Consider the following 17,590-nt stretch of genomic DNA (forward strand, 5'->3'; position numbering starts at 1 on the left):
AGAAACATTTGTATGCGTATATACATTTTTATATTTATATATAAAATGTATATTATATAAAAATATAGATATTTATTATATAAATATATTTTTCTCTTAAAATTCTACATGTATGTGTGTGTATTTATATACTCATAATTAATATACACAGCACACATACATATATTATGTAAACAAAAGCTTTTATTCTGCAAACGATTAGTGGCGACTAATCGTGAAGCAGCATTAGGAAAAATAGACACACACACATTGTTTTTGGTTGTGTTAGTGGTGCATAGCCCAATGCTAGTTACTGGGGATGGTTTCCAAGGCTATAAAAAGTAATAGCCCTCTTGTCTTCAATAATCCACAACATTTAAAGTTTCATTCATGTCTGTGGTACGAGTTGCTTGCCAGAGTTAAATACTAAGGTCTCGAAAAACTTGCTGTGGTTGAACGAAATGATAGACTTTTAATATCTCCTACTAATAATCTCTTTTTTTCGCTCTAAGGACATACTACTGGATTGATGAAAAAGGGAAAAAGACAAAATGCACAGCACCGCAGTACGTGGACTTTGTCATGAGTTCAGTTCAGAAGCTTGTGACAGATGAGGACATCTTTCCCACTAAATATGGTAAGTCTTTATTTCCACCTAGTGGAGGAATATATGAACTGCATGACCAAGGACAAACTGCTAGTTTAACTTGAATTTTATTTATAAAGAGTGACTTTTGTTATGATTATTTATTTTATGATTAAGTAAACAAGGTTCCCACGGGTCCTTGAAAGTTTGTGAATCTGAGGGATAAAATTCAAAGCCCTGGGAAGTTTTTAAAAATATACATATATAGATACAGGTCATTGAAAGTGCTTGAATCTATTTTATGCAAGAAGTTTTCTGGAAAAAAATCCATATTATTCCCTGTGTAGTGTTTTCTAGCCTTTTAAGCACACTTGCTAAACTGTTCGCTATAAATGCTTATATCTTCTGTATGGGAATGTTGATTCATACCAAAATGCTTCATGTTTGACACATGAAAACGTCTCGGGTTACGTATGTAACTGTTGTTCCCTAAGAAGGGAACGAGACGCTGCGTCTCCCTTGCCATACCTCCTGTGTCCCTGTAATGCCGTCTTTGGCAATATTTCAGATAGCGATATACTTCCTGGCTCCCCCGTCACCCTGTCTTTGTCGTTAAGCCTCACCATTGATTGAATTTGATATACACATCAGACGCACTTAACACTGGAGGCGTTCCCAAAGTGTCACCGCAGTGACGTAGCGCGAGTTCCCTCAAAAGGGAACTGTAACAATGTATCTTTAAAGGTAACACGATGTAACCTTGCTCTCACTTGAAATGTGTCCCCAAATTTAGTCCTTGATTTTGAAGGTATTGGACCTGAAAAGTCCTTGAAAGTCCTTTTTTATTGGCTTTTTAGTATTTTGGATTGGTGCCTGTTAAAAAAATGATTCCAGTTGAATAATAATAATAATAATAATATGAGAAGCCACATGAAAGTAAAAAATGAATTGGTTAAAATGGAAAACCATGCATTAATATATCTCTGTTTTTTCTCTCTACATAGGTAAAGAATTTCCTAACACGTTCGACACACTGGTGAAAAAAATCTGCAAGTATCTCTTCCACGTGCTGGCCCATATCTACTGGTCCCACTACAAGGAAACGGTGGCGATGGACCTGCACGGACATCTGAACACACTGTACACACATTTCATCGTTTTTATAAGGGAATTCAATCTGATGGACCCCAAGGAGACATCCATAATGGACGACCTGACAGAGGCCCTCTGCACCCCGCTTCCCCCTCAGCCACAGAACCACGTGACGGAGAGATGAGACCCACGGTCGCGCTCTCTGCACCTGCCAAGACGGGGTTCACCCTTCCCCTTACCAGGGAGGTGAGAAGGACTACACCAGTCGCAATGCTGCTGGGACTCATAGACCTTCCACCCTTCCAGAACATTGTTCTCTTTAGGACCCAGTAAGGAGTGGTCAGCCAGGCCTGCAGGGGGCAGCAGCACTTGCTGAATAACCTCAGTGTCTCTGCCCTGTCTGTGAGCCTAACCCTTTAACCAAGAACAACTCGATTATTATTTTTTTTCTTTTTGTTCCTCCCGTTTACAAATTGACAGAAGGCCGTTTTATGTTTCGCACCTATAGGACAAAAAGTAGCCCTTTATGCGTGTTTGATGTTAGTATAACACAAGGATGCTAGATCTATCTTAACATAGCAGCACTTTTCCCCTCTTGGTTCTTATAAGGGTGAGATGTTGGCCTGGTTCTTCAGAGCCTCATGTATGGTAAAAAGTTTTTTTTTATTTTATAGGGTAAAAGGGGTGTGTGTGTCTGTGTGTGTGTGTTAACGGATTTTGCACTCAGGAACTGAGAGAGCTGTCAATGCTACCTGCTTACCCATAAGCCTCTCAGTGTCACTTTACTCATCTTAAAGCAATCCCATCAGCCCCTCTTTTGACCAAACGGCTCCTGTATTAGCCCACGGATTAAGTCTCACATGGGATAAACTTCTGTTGAATATTAGCATGCTAACCACTGTGGATGAGATGGTCTGTCGCACAGAGGTTTAAGTGGCTTAACTTAAACTTAGGCTGCTGTTTTAGTTCTACCTAGGGAGCATTGGTGACTTCAGGGCCTGGGTTCATGCGTTTTCTCTCGAGTGACAAAGACATTTGGGTTGTCTGCTAAAATTGAATTGAAAAACGCAGCTACTCGGGTTCTGGAAGCCGTACGCCCCATTGAAAAGTCCAAATGCGTTGATGTTTTGAAGAGAGTAAAGTGTCTTGGGTGCAGCAGCAGAATGCAGGAGAACATGGGCTTGTAATCATGTCTAGCCTCGTTTTAAAAAGACAATTTCTGAATGGAAAAGAATGTAAATTTAGTCTCTATGCTATCGATTGTAAAGATTATTATTATCTCAGAGAGCGAGACAAAAGTGTGCAAGACAGAGCAAAATATGTTTTAGTTCACCCTTCATCACTGTTAAAGAGAGCTCGGCTAGGCTGACCTCTTTGTAAGAAGACTTACGGACCTTTTCCTTTTAATTTATTTCTTTTTTTTGTCCGTTTTGGTTTTAGTTGAGAGTTTTCAGGGCTCCTCAGTTCTGGCTTTTTGTTTTACGTATTTTAATAATACTTAAGTTAAAAGCGATTTAATATTTTAAGCTCTGCAAATTATAACCTAATAAAATATTTAAAAGTCACAAAAATGGTCTTTGTTTTGGTTTTCTTTTCATCATGAATTTGATAAAACCTCACGCTGCAGATAAAACACATTGCTGAGACACTCCTTTGGTATATAGTTCATAAAGTATACAAGTTTATTATTTTACAATACAAATAATATACAAGCTGTATAAAACCACACATAAACCAAATCCTATATGAAGCCTTTATCCATACATCACTTGTCCGCTCGGACAAACGCAGAGAAAACGCTGTCCTTTTGGTCCAGTAGGACATCAGGCTCATCGTATTCAAGAATGGCACCGTGCTTCATCACGATCACAACGTCTGACCCCAGGATGGTATGAACACGATGCTGTAAAACACCAGAGACAGACAATTTCTTCGACTACTTGCTGACCACAGTGAGTCTTTAATAGCTAGAGCCTGTCATGTATCTAAAGTCGCCATGAAACAGAAGTAGCAATAGGCTTTATGCCCAGCTGCACTACTTCCTGAACTTCAGCCAGCTCCTTGTTTCCTGTCTGCCATTATTGGACAAACTGATTCATTCAGGTGTGCCTGACCTCAGTAGTCACAACAACAATAATCAGACACACCTGGATTAATCAGTTTGTCCAATAATGGCAGACAGGAAACAAGGAGCTGGCTGAAGTTCAGGAAGTAGTGCAGCTGGGCATAAAGCCTATTGCCTTATTTTCCACTTGGTGGGGTATATCTGATTGAAATGATATAAGGCAGGGCTGGATTTGAATTTGTCCATCGATGATTGATTGGATCATTTGATGTTGCTAATAATCGGAGCGATCTTCTCCTGGACACCGCCCACCTGACATACCATATGACCGGAAATAAAGAGAGATCGTTTTGAGGGGGGGAGTTGCGTTTTTGATTAAAGTTTATGAGAACACACACATTTTTTAAAAACGAAGCTCACAGCTAAGTCATTTGTAAAAAAATTACTGCAATATTACAAAACAAATTACAGTTTTTAATTTAGTTTTCATGGCGACTTTAAACGTTCATTTGCAGTGTGTGAACAATGAAAAAAATCCACCATTTCCTCCTTTTGTAATCCCAATTATGCCAAAGCAGGCTCATTAGACGTGTTAATGTGATGTCACACTGATAAAGCCCTGCCCATGACCACTGACTGACTGGTTAATTTTACCCAAAAGCTCTTTTAAATGTGTTGGTTAGCATGTTGTTGCACTTATGTGGCTAAATATGCTATTATCTCAGACTGTATTCAAAGGAATCGCTTTGGGTGATTCTCGCAAAATTAGACTTATGAGGTGTCATGAAACATTTTGATAAAGTAAATGCAAAATAAGAAGCATACAGTTACAAACATCTCTTCATGTACTATTTTGCACATGATTTCAAATGACATCATACAAAACAATTTTGTTGTTTTTTTCCACATTTAAGGGGAAAATTTTCATTACCGCAATGTGTCCATGACAGGATTTGGGTTCTTTGACATGGAAATATTGATAATTAAAAAATCTAAAAATAAATAAAAAGCTTCAGTGCATATTATACTATAAACATTTACAGTAAAGAAACATGTGGTATTTGGTGATTATTGGTAAATGTAGAGACAATAATAAGGAATATAAATGTGTCCAAGACCAATTGTTTTTTTTTTAATGATTGTTTAAGCCTTCAAGGAACTAACATTTAAAAAAAATTGTTGGAAGGGACATAATTGACTGTGACACTCAAGATGGCTACCAGGTAAGCAGTTCTTATTTTTTCCCTCCGAGATAAAAGTTTAAATTTTGTTTGTCATAGTACCTAAACAACTTTTTACTTCTCATTACCGAAACATGAGTTTGTAATGCATATTTAATGCAATATCATATTGCGGTAATGATAATTTTTGATAATGATAATCTAAAAAAAATGTAAATAATTCTATAGGAAAAAAATTAAATCCTCTAACCATTATTTTTATAGTAAGTTCAGACCTTAATCTTATATGTGCCAAAAAATTGGCTTCAAGGGCTTTTTTATAATTCTGATGCTGGACATCTTCTAAATCTGGATTTCGTGAGAATCATCCATTTGCATTTAAAGGAACACACATGAAACAGCGCTTTTTGCATTTTTGACATGCTATAATAAATGATCTGTGGGGTATTTTAAGCTGAACCTTCTAGGACACCTGAGACTTGTAAAAATGGGCATAATATGTGCTCTTTAAAAAAAGTATTGCTTGGGGTTTTCTGGTTCCTATGGAAGTACAGGTAGATGGTCACACCTCAGTCCCCCCATAGTAATCAGAAAACCCTTCAAGATTCAAAAGAAACCTAAAAATTGCACAGCATTTGGGTTTTGAAGAACAAAGAAGGACAATGAGAGTTAAAACGACATGAGGGTGAATAAATAATAGCAATAGCATTTTCATTTCTGGAGGCTTTATGTGTATATTTTATACAATGTTAAAATACGAAATCCTATTCCAATATTTTTTTCCAACAGCTCAAAAATGTTAATCTATACACGTATAGGGAAAGTATATACTCACTGCTATTGTGACCACCGTCCTATCGGCAAAAGCGGTCATGACCACTTTCTGCAGAATGCTTTCCTGTAAGAAGGTACACTTTTCAGATTATGTAAACATTACACGTGCCAAAAATAAATAAATAAATAAATACTATGTGTTGTTCTCACTGTGGCCATATCAATAGATGCTGTAGCTTCATCCATTATAAGTATACTGCTCTTCCTGACAAAAGCTCGAGCCAGACAGAAAAGCTGTCTCTGACCCTGGCTGAAATTCTCTCCTCCCTCTGTAACCATCGCGTCTGTAGAGCAAACAGAAAATTTGTTAAATTCAACAGCCCTTCATACCACTTTTTATTGTATCAAAACTCTATCTAACCTAATCCACCGGGTAAAGCTTTAACGACCGGCATCAGCTGAGCAATTTCAAGAGCTTCCCAAAGCATTTTATCTGTGGCCTTTCTCTCTGGATCCAGATTAAACCTAAGAGAATGACACATAAATAATTCAGAGAATCATTATCGAGGTCTTAACAAGTACACACACGCTTAAACCTTTAACAGTATAAAAGCATTACCTTATCGTTCCACTAAATAAAACAGGATCCTGTAGAATGATGGAAAACTTTGATCGTAGACTATGAAGAGGCAGCTTTGCTATATCAATACCATCAATAATAATTTGACCTGAAAAGAAAACACATGCACTTGTAAAGACCTGCTAAGCAACTGAACATGATCAATCTTTTTCGATTTTGATATGTATTGTTACCCTCAAACGTGTCCACCAATCTGAAAAGTGCTAAAGAAAAGGACGACTTTCCACTTCCTGTCCTTCCACATATTCCCACCTGGAAATAAAACATTATGCAGTTATAATCCATCCGGCAATTTCACTATGTCCAGTATCACCTCTGAATAGAGTGCCGCAGGGATGACGTATTTTTGTAGGCTAACCCGGAAGTTGGCAGGACACTGTTTCCCTCACAAAAAAGTCCATGCATTTTTCTCATAGACTTTTCGCAAAATATAAGCTATGAGTTTAACAAAAATTAAAGACATAACAAGTAAGTCTTCAGTTACGAAAAAACATGGAAGGGATGGTTTCACGGAGAGGCTTATCCTAGTCCCAGACTAAAATGCATGTTTGAGTTGCCTTAATTTAAAAACTTGGGTTTTGTATGTAACTGTTGTTTCCTGAGAAGGGAATGAGACGCTGCGTCTCCCTTGCCATACACCCTGCGTCCCTGTAACGCCGTCTTTGGCAATATTTCAGATAGCGATATACTTCCTGGCTCCCGCGTCACCCTGTCTTTGTCGTTAAGCCTCACCATTGGTTGAATTTGATATACACATTCAGACGCACTTACCCCTGGAGGCGTCTCCAAAGTGTCACCGCAGCAACGCAGCTTGAGTTCCCTCGAAAGGGAACTGTAACAATGTATCTTAAAGGGTCACAATGTAACCTTGCTCTCACTTGAAATGTGTCCCCACATTTAGTCCTTGAATTTGAGGGTATTGGACCTGGAAAGTCCTTGAAAGGTCCTTGAATTTGACGTTAACCAAGGTGTGGGAACCCTGCATACTATATAGTAGGCAAAAAGCACTACTTCGCCTACGATATAGTATGGAAGTAGGCAGTTTCGTACGCAGCATGAAGTCTATGGGAAAAATTAAGGGCTTTTTTTGCGCCGGGAACCGTATCCCGCTAACTTCCAGGGTTGGCCTACAAAAATACATCATCCCTGCGGCACTCTATAGCTGGGTAATGTATGACCTTTTGTCCGGGTTTAATGTGAGCATTGACGTGTCTTAGTACAGGTTTTAAGCTGCTGTCATAGCGCACACTCAGATTTTTGATCTGGATCTCTCCGTATTTTGGCCATCCTGCAGGAATCTGAGCTGGAGCTGAAATGACATGACATTAAATCTGGTGATCAAAACAGGTTAAAAAACATGTTCTGTTATATGAAGTATTTTATATTATAATAATAATAATATCACTATGTACATTTTATATAATTTATTTTTAATTTACCGCATGTGCACTTTTACGTTTGTGCGTTACAAAAATATTATTATTATTAATTAATAATTATGAAATAAATTATTATTATTATTGTTAATTAATTTTATTTAAATGCTCATTTATATATGAATTTTTATCTATAATTAAACTGACATTAATGAATTATACAGGGATACAACAATGACGTGGCAAGAACACAACACACCTAAACAAATGATTTTCAATAACTTGTCCAGTCATTTTCATTAAGACTTCAAAAGCCCCAACAAAATTTTGTTGACTAAGTATTATTATACACCAACCTGAGAGACCAATCAGCGGATTGAGATTAGACCAAGCACTGTTTAATTTGCAAATGAATCAATTGTCTGATTTGTTCTTTTCAAAGTAAAATGCTTCACGATTCAGTATGATTCTGTAGTACTGTAACTGTACTTTCCTCCTCGGTTTCCAATCATAGCTCTTAATCATTCCTCATATACTCACTCATGAGTCCATCATAAGTCTCAGGCTGTGTGTTTATCAGACTGTTGACTCTCTTCACGCAGCCCAGCTGAACCTCCATGTCTGCCAGATTACGCACAATCCAGTTGAGGAAGTTTGACACCTGCACAGATATCAGTGAAAGACTGTTCAACATCTGCTTAAGGCCGTTTAGCACTTTGACAGGCAGGTGCATGGATTGTTTATGTATATAGTTTACCATGAGAGCGTACGTAAGCCCCAGCCCGACAAGCCCTGCCGAAAGCTGTCTGTATAATGCATTGCTTATAGAGGCCACAGCGGCTATGAGCACCACGAATGCCCCAATATACTCCTGCAAAAACATTAAAATAATACATAAACAAAAACACTGGACAGAGTTATGTAAAGAATAATTGACGACGGGCCATTGAATTATAAGAAAATAATGCACACCAATTTGGTAATGCGGCACGACGTGACGCGGAGTGGCGTTACACCGCAGGTGTGCATTATTTTCAAATAATTCAAAGGACCGGAGTAAATTATTCCGCTTATACCACGGTTACCACAAACATTGCTCTGGTGCCTATTTTTAAGACATTTGACAAGTTAGGTGTGCGGTTTACAGAAAAATAATCAACACCCATAGAACATTTCTGAGCCAATCAGAATGCAGCATTCAACAGACCCGTGGTATAATGTACTATATCCTGCTATTGATTAATCCTAACTTGCATTATAATATCATACCAAATGCATATTCAACATTTTTGATTATGCTTGTACACTGATACTAAGTATGTGTATATACACAGTAAATGTAACATAAACATATTTTAGGGTTATTATCATAATAAAAAGTATAAACTCATGGACAACTCATTACCATGCGGACCTCCAGCCAGCAATTGGCTGCCGAGAGAAAGAGGGAGGAGATGTTATTTGCATCTGTATGTTCAAGCAGTTTCTTCTTAAACTTCTGCTCGTGCCTGAGATTCAAATAAGTTAAATTAACATCTGATCAGTTCGCAGCTCCAGTGTGAATGATATGTATTTTGGATTAAAACATTAAAGGTGGTTACCTAAAAGCTCTGATGGTGGTAAGTCCCTGTATAGTCTGTGAGTAATGGGAAAGTAGAGGCAACTCGGTGCTGTCCTCCAACTGCTGCAGATCTCTACATACAGAAAACATATAGGGAGCATTTACAGACTGAGAAAATAATCATTTAGTAGAAACACAACATGCATAACACAACCTTATGCGTAATATATGCGAATATCTGAACAACCCATTTTAATGAATTGCGTATTTAGCATGCAGTGTGAAAAGTCACGCTATACATATGGCAAATTCCAATTTTGCGTGCATATGATACACCAGTCCTTCTTATTCACTTCTTTTCTGTCGTTTTATGTATTGGTTTCTCAATTTGTTCAGTTTTTTTTAACCAATGTCACCTGGATTTAGGGTTAGATTTGGATTTTGCTTTAGGATGTCATTTAATATATAGGTTTCCTCATGTTTTTGTCTATTTTTAAACCATGGTCACTTGTCATTTAAAAACCAATACATAAAACGAGATGAAAAAGTAAACGGGAAGGACTGGCATATTATATGCGCTGGTGTATGTATTGCAGGATTTTCACAATGCGTGCTATTATACGCAAATCATAAGAATAGGCTGATTTGAAATACTGACCTGGATGCTACCCTGAAATACTTCTGAATGAAGTAACAGGCGATAGCCAATGGCAATAGAGCAATGAGAAATACGGGTGTGACATAAGAGATCACACCAACTGCAGACACACACAGCAGCAGGGAACGACTCAAACACTCCATGGTGACGGGAATATGCTGGAATTATAACACAAATAATGTCTATGTGTGTCATTCAAAAATAAAGGCAGGAAGAAGAAAAACTTAAGGAATATAATACTGTATATATAGATTATACTGTAGCCTATATTACAAAAGATTAAGTAAATAGTATTAACATATTTCAGAATGGAGAGGAGCAGTTTCCCGGACTGGTTTATATTAATCAGGACTAGGCCTTAGTTATATTAGGACATTTAAAGGAACACATCGGCTTTTTGGGAATTTAGCTTATTCACCGTATCCCCCAGAGTTAGATAAGTCCATACTAACCTTTTTTTATGTCCGTGCGTCCCTTAACTCTGTCTGACGCACCCCCCGCTAGCCTAGCTAAGCACAAAGACTGAAAGTAAATAGCTCCAGCTAACATACTGCTCCCAAAATAATTTTCCTATTTATATTATGATTTGTATAGTCACAGCGTGTACAAATAACAAAGTCTTATGAGACACAGTCATCTTTTAACTGTGTACATACCAGTGGCGGCTCCAGAGATTTTCTGATGCAGGTGCTATGGGGATGCTCAACACTTAAGAGAAGGTGCTTTAAATTTTGGGGCGTTTCATTAAGGAGGTCGCATCAGACCACCCTTTATACGCGCGTACACGCCCGCATTAACTAGCCTATACTCGTTCCACGACTATGTAAAAGTATTCAACGCAAGGGCTATAGATACAACATACATAAGCCTGCTAATGTAAACCTCTGAAAATAATATTTTACTGTTCTTACTTCTGTCACAGTCTAGCCCTGAATACAACGGAGCAGCAAACGCAGCCACAGACACTGCACGCTTCGGCTCAGATCACGAAATCACACAGCCAGTTACTAACACTAGTGCTGAATCAGCATTTTTCTATTGTTGGAGCATCATAGGGTGACCAAACGTGCCATTCTTCCCGGACGCGTCCTGTCCAGGATTTCGGGTGCATCTTCTATAGAGGATTATTATTATTATTACAGAAAAGCAACCGTTACATTTTAAGGTAAGAATAAAACTAGGTTTGTATATCTTATGTTTTTAACTGAATGGCGTATGCGGTCAACAAATATGACTTCCGGAAGACGCACCGAAATCCTGGACAGGACGCGTCCGGGAAGAATGACACGTTTGGGGTATGCACCCTATAGATGTAACAATGCAGAGCCAAGATTTGTGCTTTAACCACCAAATTAATTCAATTTGTAATAGCCAACAGAGGGGACGTCTTCACAACAAAACAGCATCATCAATGATGTTGACGCAGTCAAGGGTCCTCATTCTCTCTGTATTTATAGGCAACAGTGCCAGATTACTGGTCCTAGTGTCTCCACTGCTGTTCCTCGGGTAGTTTCTGGTGTATCCATTTTGGTGTATTTTACTTGGCTAAATTTCCAAACTCGCCATCAAAAACAAACTGCCGTGCTTTAAGGTCAAAAGTTCACCGGGCGCTGCACCCATTGGCCACAGATCACCTGTTTGGGCGTCATGATATTTTAGACAAAAATATATATTTTTAAATTATAATTTAATTCCCTTTTTTTAACAACATGAAAAGACTATTCAAACATGACATTAAAATATAAATATATAAAAAATTGCAGACATTTCTTGGGGGTTCTGGGCAGGTGCTATGGATATTATAGCCGGAGCTACAGCACCACCTAGCTCCTCCCTGGCGCCGCCACTGGTACATACTGGGAACTATATTCTCTGAAGGCGAAGCACTGCTACTTCGACGTAGTGGTATGCGCAACACTTGCACGAACTCTCTGCTTCTCACCACAGGGCTTCTCACGTGCTATGAACAAATCAGTCCGCCGGATTCCCTTATACGGTGAATAAGCTAAAGTCCCAAAAAGTCATTGTGTTCCTTTAAGTAGTTTTAACAGTTTTAAGCAGTTTGAACAACAACACTGGTTTGCATCTTGAGACAAAACAATGGCACTGATATACAGTATGTAAAGATATGCATTAAATTAAAGGCAGAGTCCACGATGTTTGAAAGCCAATGTTGATATTTGAAATCACCTAAACAAACACGCCCCTACCCCAATAGAATCTGGACCTTCTGTTGATAGACCCGCCCCACACATACGCAACCCGGCAAGGATGCCGGTTAGTAGACACGCTCCTTACTGCTGATTGGCTATAAGAGTGTTTTGGTAGTCGGCCCGTCTCCTTTTCCAAAGCGTTTTTCAAACATCGTAGACTACGCCTTTAAGGCAGCTCAAACATGCATTTTAGTCTAGGAATAGGATAAGCCCTGTCCGGGAAACATCTCCTTGGAGTAATGTGTGACCCTGCCTGTGTAAACCCAGGTAAAATGATTTTTTGCTATGAGTTAGGCCCAGTTTCAAAGACAATGCATGTTTGAGTTGTCTTAACTAATAACAACTTGCACAGACACATCTTAAAATATATCAGTGTCACTGTTTGTCTCAAGATCAGTAATGATTATAAGTCACATTTAAGCTACTTAAATACTTCATTTAACTAAGCCTTGTTTGATAAACCAGGCCTTACTGTTTTCTACACTAAATCATCTTACATAATGTTAAAAAATACATTTTGTGAAAATATAAGCTTGATGTCAATGATTTAAATCAAACTTCTTATTAGATTGTCGGGTGGTTTCCCAGAAATGGATTCTGGGATCCTAGTCCCCAAACTAAAATGCATGTTTGAGCTTAATTTACAAACACCTTGCATTGGCATATTTTATTGCAGTGCTGTTGTTTTGTCTCAAGATGCACACCTGTAATGTTTTTTGTAAGGTTTACTTGTAAAAAACTACTTAAATGTCCTAATATAACTAAGGCCTAGTCCTGGATTAATCTAAACCCTGTCTGGGAAACTGCCCCTATTAAGCCTTGATTTCAGACAGGGAAACCTATAGATTACAATATAACATTTTGTGTCTCTTTCATTTACCTGATCAATTGTGTTAGTATCGGTTGAGAACCTATTCAGAATGTTCCCTAGAGGAGTCGTTTCAAATAACCTGTGCACCACAAAAGCAAGAAGTAAACATCCTAAAGTCTTTGTATTGAAATATGAGGTAAAGTTATTGAGTTAAACACAGACCTCATTGGTGCAAGGACAGTGGTGCGCAGGAGGATGCAGTGAAGCTCCCTGGCCACCCGCAAACCCGTCCACTCCATTGCTAGAGATGTGACCAGACACAAGACTATACCCAGAACACATAATACACAGAATACCTGCAAGTATGATGAGTGACTGAACTCACAGTCCTGAGGAAGAGAGAAAACTAAATTCAATCATATTTTTAATCATTAAAATTTTTGCCCCTATAGCTGTCACTGGGGCAGTACCCTTAGGTAAAAGGCCTACTATGTAACATTCAGGCACAGATATGTATACATTTGGCACCAATATGTACCTTTGAGGTAGTAATATGCACTCTTTGGTACCACTGAGGTAATAATATGAATGGATTTTGCAGGTTCACAAACATCCAAACAATGTTATGAATGTGCGACAGTGTTTACATTTTTCAGAAATACTGTATAAATGTGAGATTTCAAGACATATCGGCTCACATTTCATATTTATTATCTCACCTGTGTTATGGTACAGTTCCTCTCTGTACTTGCTGCTATAACATGTGATGTCCAATGAGCGATCCAGAAGTCTATGGCGACCATAAGTGAGTGTTTCGTGAGCTGAGAGAGAACAAGCATAGGCAGCAGTAGCAGACCGGCGGCTCTCAGGTACGTCGCAAATGAGCTCCAGGGTATAGTGGTCCTGTGACGCAGCTCCGCCCTGAGGCTGTCCTCATCTGTACCAATAGAGCTGTCTGCAAATACAATAACACGACATCCAATCTCATTCTCTAGAAGGTTAAGCAGATTTGAGCCCAGAGAGGACACTCAGATCAGCCGCAATAAACCAACTATTCAATTATTAAAAGGTGAAGTGTGCCATTACTGTAGTGCTACCACGCAAAACTGTTTGTATGAGCCAAATAAGAAGATACTGTTTGTACAAACAATGAAAGATTATAGGAATTCATTATTTCTATTATTCGTTTGAATACAACAGAAACGACACGTTTCACCTTTAAGGATTACTATTTGATTAGAGATGCAGTGGCTTAAATATCACTGATATACGGTAATATGTTGTTTATAATATAATGAAATAAGATAAGAATAACAGTTTTGTTTGAATTACTTGATTTTAATGTACTCATGCATGGCATCACAGGGAATATGAGAAATAAACTGAGCAATTCAGGACACCGTGCAGGGTTTTCTCTGTAGCGCTTCATGCATTTGATGACTGTTTGATTCAGAAAGGATTGAATACAGCACATTAACGCAAGCATGAAAATACTGCAGGATGGCTTTAATTCGAAATGGTGATTGGTATCTAATGCGATAATGGTTGCGTAACATGGATTTCATAATGATATAAGGCACTATTAATTAACACCTACAAATGAACTATTATCTAATTTTATAATTATGGCTCACAGGAGCGTATGAAATGTTTTGTGTATTGTATTACGTAACTCTATGAATGGTACTCGGAGTGAGAAGAGCACTCTTTGGTTGTAAGAGCTAAAGTGGAAAATACAAACAATATTAACATCCCCAGGCTGCATGCAAGCAAAGACGAGGATTCATGCCATTAAATCCAGACCTTTTGCTTCGCTAACAGTAACATCGGCAGCTGGGTAAAGCACACAAGTCCATATGGGGAAGCCACCAGCATAGATGTAAAGACAAGAACATTAGAGATCGCACTGATACGACAGATACGTAACACAAGGTGAAATACCTCAACTAATACCTCAACTAATTCTGATGTAACAGGATTACAAGATCTCATTTGGTTAAAAGGTTGTAAATATGCCAAAAATACAATTTTAAATAATTAGTTCAGTACAGTAGTCACCATGCTTTACACCAAAAAGATGTTGCATGATTTCACATTTATGGTAACAATAAAATCAATGAATAGTGTACTAAGACATACAACTCATAACTACTAAATGCATTATTCATTTTCTGAACTGAGATGTTTTACCTTCATCCTCATCTTCTGTGGCCAGTGTGTCTGTAGAGTACGTGGCCCTCCTGAAACTCTTTCTCCTCAGCTCTGTAGAGTTTTCCTATGCAGATGTTTCAGATGCACAGCATAATGTGATTACATAAATTCTACTGTTAAAGTAGATTTTTTGATAGAAAAGACATAAAGTTTTACTTTATTTTGTCTGTTCATTAATGTTATCCACTGTTCAAACAGTTCAGGCTCGGCCAATTGGATGTCTTTTAAGCTCCCTTGTGTTTGCACCGTCCCATCCCGCATGGCTATTATCTGGTGGATCACAATAATGAAAGCATACATACTAAATAGGAAACAAATAGGTTCATATTTCTTGTAGAATATAAAACTAGTAAACCAAAGTAATGGTTAAAATGTTTATCATACTGATAGATCAGTCTTTAAAGGGACATTCCAGTTTTTTTGAAAATATGTTTATTTTCCAGCTCCCCTAGAGTTAAACATTTGATTCTTACCGTTTTGGAATCCATTCAGCTGATCTCCGGGTCTGGCGCTAGCACTTTTAGCATAGCTTAGCATAATCCATTGAATCAGATTAGACCATTAGCATCACACTAAAGATTTAACCAAAGAGTTTGGATAATTTTCCTATTTAAAACTTGACTCTTCTGTAGTTACATCATGTACTAAGACCGACGTAAAATTAAAAGTTGCGATTTTCTAGGCAGATATGGCTAGGAACTATACTCTCAAACTGGTGTAATAATCAATGACTTTGCTGCTGTAACATGGCTGCAAAATTGAAAGTAACCAAGGGGACTGTTTCCATGTTACATCAGCAAAGTCCTTGATTATTACGCCAGTTTGAGAGTATAGTTCCTAGTTATATCTGCCTAGAAAATCGCAACTTTTAATTTTCCGTCGGTCTTAGTACATGATGTAACTACAGAAGAGTCAAGTTTTAAATAGGAAAAATATTGAAAGTCTTTGGTTATTTTTTAGCGCGATGCTAATGGTCTAATCAGATTCAATAGATTATGCTAAGCTATGCTAAAAGTGCTAGTGCCAGACCCAGAGATCAGCTGAATGGATTCCAAAACAGTAAGAATCAAATGTTTAACTCTAGGGGATGCTGGAAAATGAGCAGATTTTCAAAAAAAGTGGAGTGTCCCTTAAAGTTGGATTGGATAAAAGCATTTGCTAAGTGCGTAAATGAAAATGTACAGTATATGATACATCGGCAAAAATATGGTTTATGTTAGTATGATACACCAATGTAAGTATGCATTTATTAATTTAGCAAATGCTTTCAAGATAACTACAATAAAATTATACATTTATATATAAACATAATCCTTTTCAGCCAGTGAGGGAGATTCTGGCCATCTAAACTATTAATATTCATTTTTTTGCTAGTACTACTACGTTATTTCTATTATCACGTCTGCCATAACTAGTATCATATCACTTATTTTTTAATATGTGAGCTGGTGTGCGATAGTGAGGAACATATATGGGTATATGGGATAACAGTTGTCAGTTAAAGGTACATTATGCAGGTTTTAACGGCATCTAGTGGTAAGATTGCGAATTGCAACCAATGTCAATTTCGAAATGCAATGAGAAGCTACGATAACTGCAACAGGAATCATATCATCGTCTGAGCAATGTAAACATGAAACGCTCTCTGTGGAACAGTTTGTCTGTTTAGGGCTACTATAGAAACATGACGGAGACTTTCATGTATGGAGACCCGTGGTGTATGGAGATAAAAACGGCTCATTTTAATGTAATTAGAACAATACAGTTTATTATGTAGGGTCTGTATACACCACTGATAATATAGTTAGGAGCATTTCTGTCAATAGGTCCTCCTAAAATTGAGACAATGCACCTTGCACCTATAAAGGTACATTTTAGAAGGATCTATTGACAGAAAAGCAATATAACATACAAAACTATATTATCAGTGGTGTACAGACCTTATATAATGAACCTTAATGTTTAAATTACAGTACGATGGGCCGTTTTTATCTACATACATCGTGGTCCCCTTAAATGGAAGTAACCGCCATGTTTCTACAGTATCCCTAATCGACATCACTTTATTGTCTCAGACGACGACATTTTTGTTCTGTAGCGGTTACCGTAGCTTTTCTATGCGTTTCGAAAGGAAGGGGTGAGCAGTGGACTGAGCCGTTGGTTGCAATTCGCAACCTCACCTCTAGATGCCGCTACAATCAATCTACACAGAGCACCTTTAAATTGATATGCTTTTCTGAAAAAAATTAAAATCTTCTCACCCAGTCTGCATTAGGTAAGTACTGGAGTTTGTGGGTAACTAAGACAACAGTCCTCTTTTCCTTTTTAAGGAACTTGAGGATCCCTTCATGCATGAGGTGGTCACTGAGATGAATGTCCAGAGCAGAAAATGGGTCATCCTAGAAGTACCAGTGATGGGGTGTTGACTCATTTTTATCACGTT

The 17,590-nt window shown here is 37.9% G+C and overlaps 2 protein-coding genes across 2 annotated transcripts in view; one reads left to right on the plus strand and one right to left on the minus strand.

The window, feature by feature from the left end:
- The first annotated feature begins 467 nt into the window (after nt 1-467).
- Nucleotides 468-3,228, plus strand: LOC141363399 (MOB kinase activator 2-like). Its single transcript, XM_073866070.1, has 2 exons — nt 468-616; nt 1,570-3,228. The coding sequence occupies exons 1-2, from the start codon at nt 562-564 to the stop codon at nt 1,839-1,841; spliced, it is 327 nt and encodes a 108-aa protein (XP_073722171.1). The 5' UTR covers nt 468-561; the 3' UTR covers nt 1,842-3,228.
- A 198-nt stretch (nt 3,229-3,426) lies between these two features.
- Nucleotides 3,427-17,590, minus strand: part of LOC141363397 (ATP-binding cassette sub-family C member 8-like) — a gene marked incomplete at its 3' end in the record, with an annotated part of 33,024 nt that continues 18,860 nt past the window's right edge. Inside the window, 19 exon segments of the mRNA XM_073866068.1 lie at nt 3,427-3,560; nt 5,739-5,801; nt 5,888-6,021; nt 6,099-6,202; nt 6,297-6,405; nt 6,491-6,569; nt 7,496-7,626; nt 8,234-8,354; nt 8,451-8,564; nt 9,099-9,201; nt 9,295-9,387; nt 9,913-10,070; nt 13,006-13,075; nt 13,159-13,325; nt 13,656-13,891; nt 14,740-14,769; nt 15,127-15,211; nt 15,304-15,417; nt 17,409-17,546. Of these exon segments, the coding sequence (XP_073722169.1) occupies nt 3,427-3,560; nt 5,739-5,801; nt 5,888-6,021; nt 6,099-6,202; nt 6,297-6,405; nt 6,491-6,569; nt 7,496-7,626; nt 8,234-8,354; nt 8,451-8,564; nt 9,099-9,201; nt 9,295-9,387; nt 9,913-10,070; nt 13,006-13,075; nt 13,159-13,325; nt 13,656-13,891; nt 14,740-14,769; nt 15,127-15,211; nt 15,304-15,417; nt 17,409-17,546 (2,183 nt within the window).

The sequence above is a fragment of the Misgurnus anguillicaudatus genome, unplaced genomic scaffold, assembly GCF_027580225.2.
Source record: "Misgurnus anguillicaudatus unplaced genomic scaffold, ASM2758022v2 HiC_scaffold_34, whole genome shotgun sequence".
NCBI lineage: Eukaryota > Metazoa > Chordata > Actinopteri > Cypriniformes > Cobitidae > Misgurnus > Misgurnus anguillicaudatus.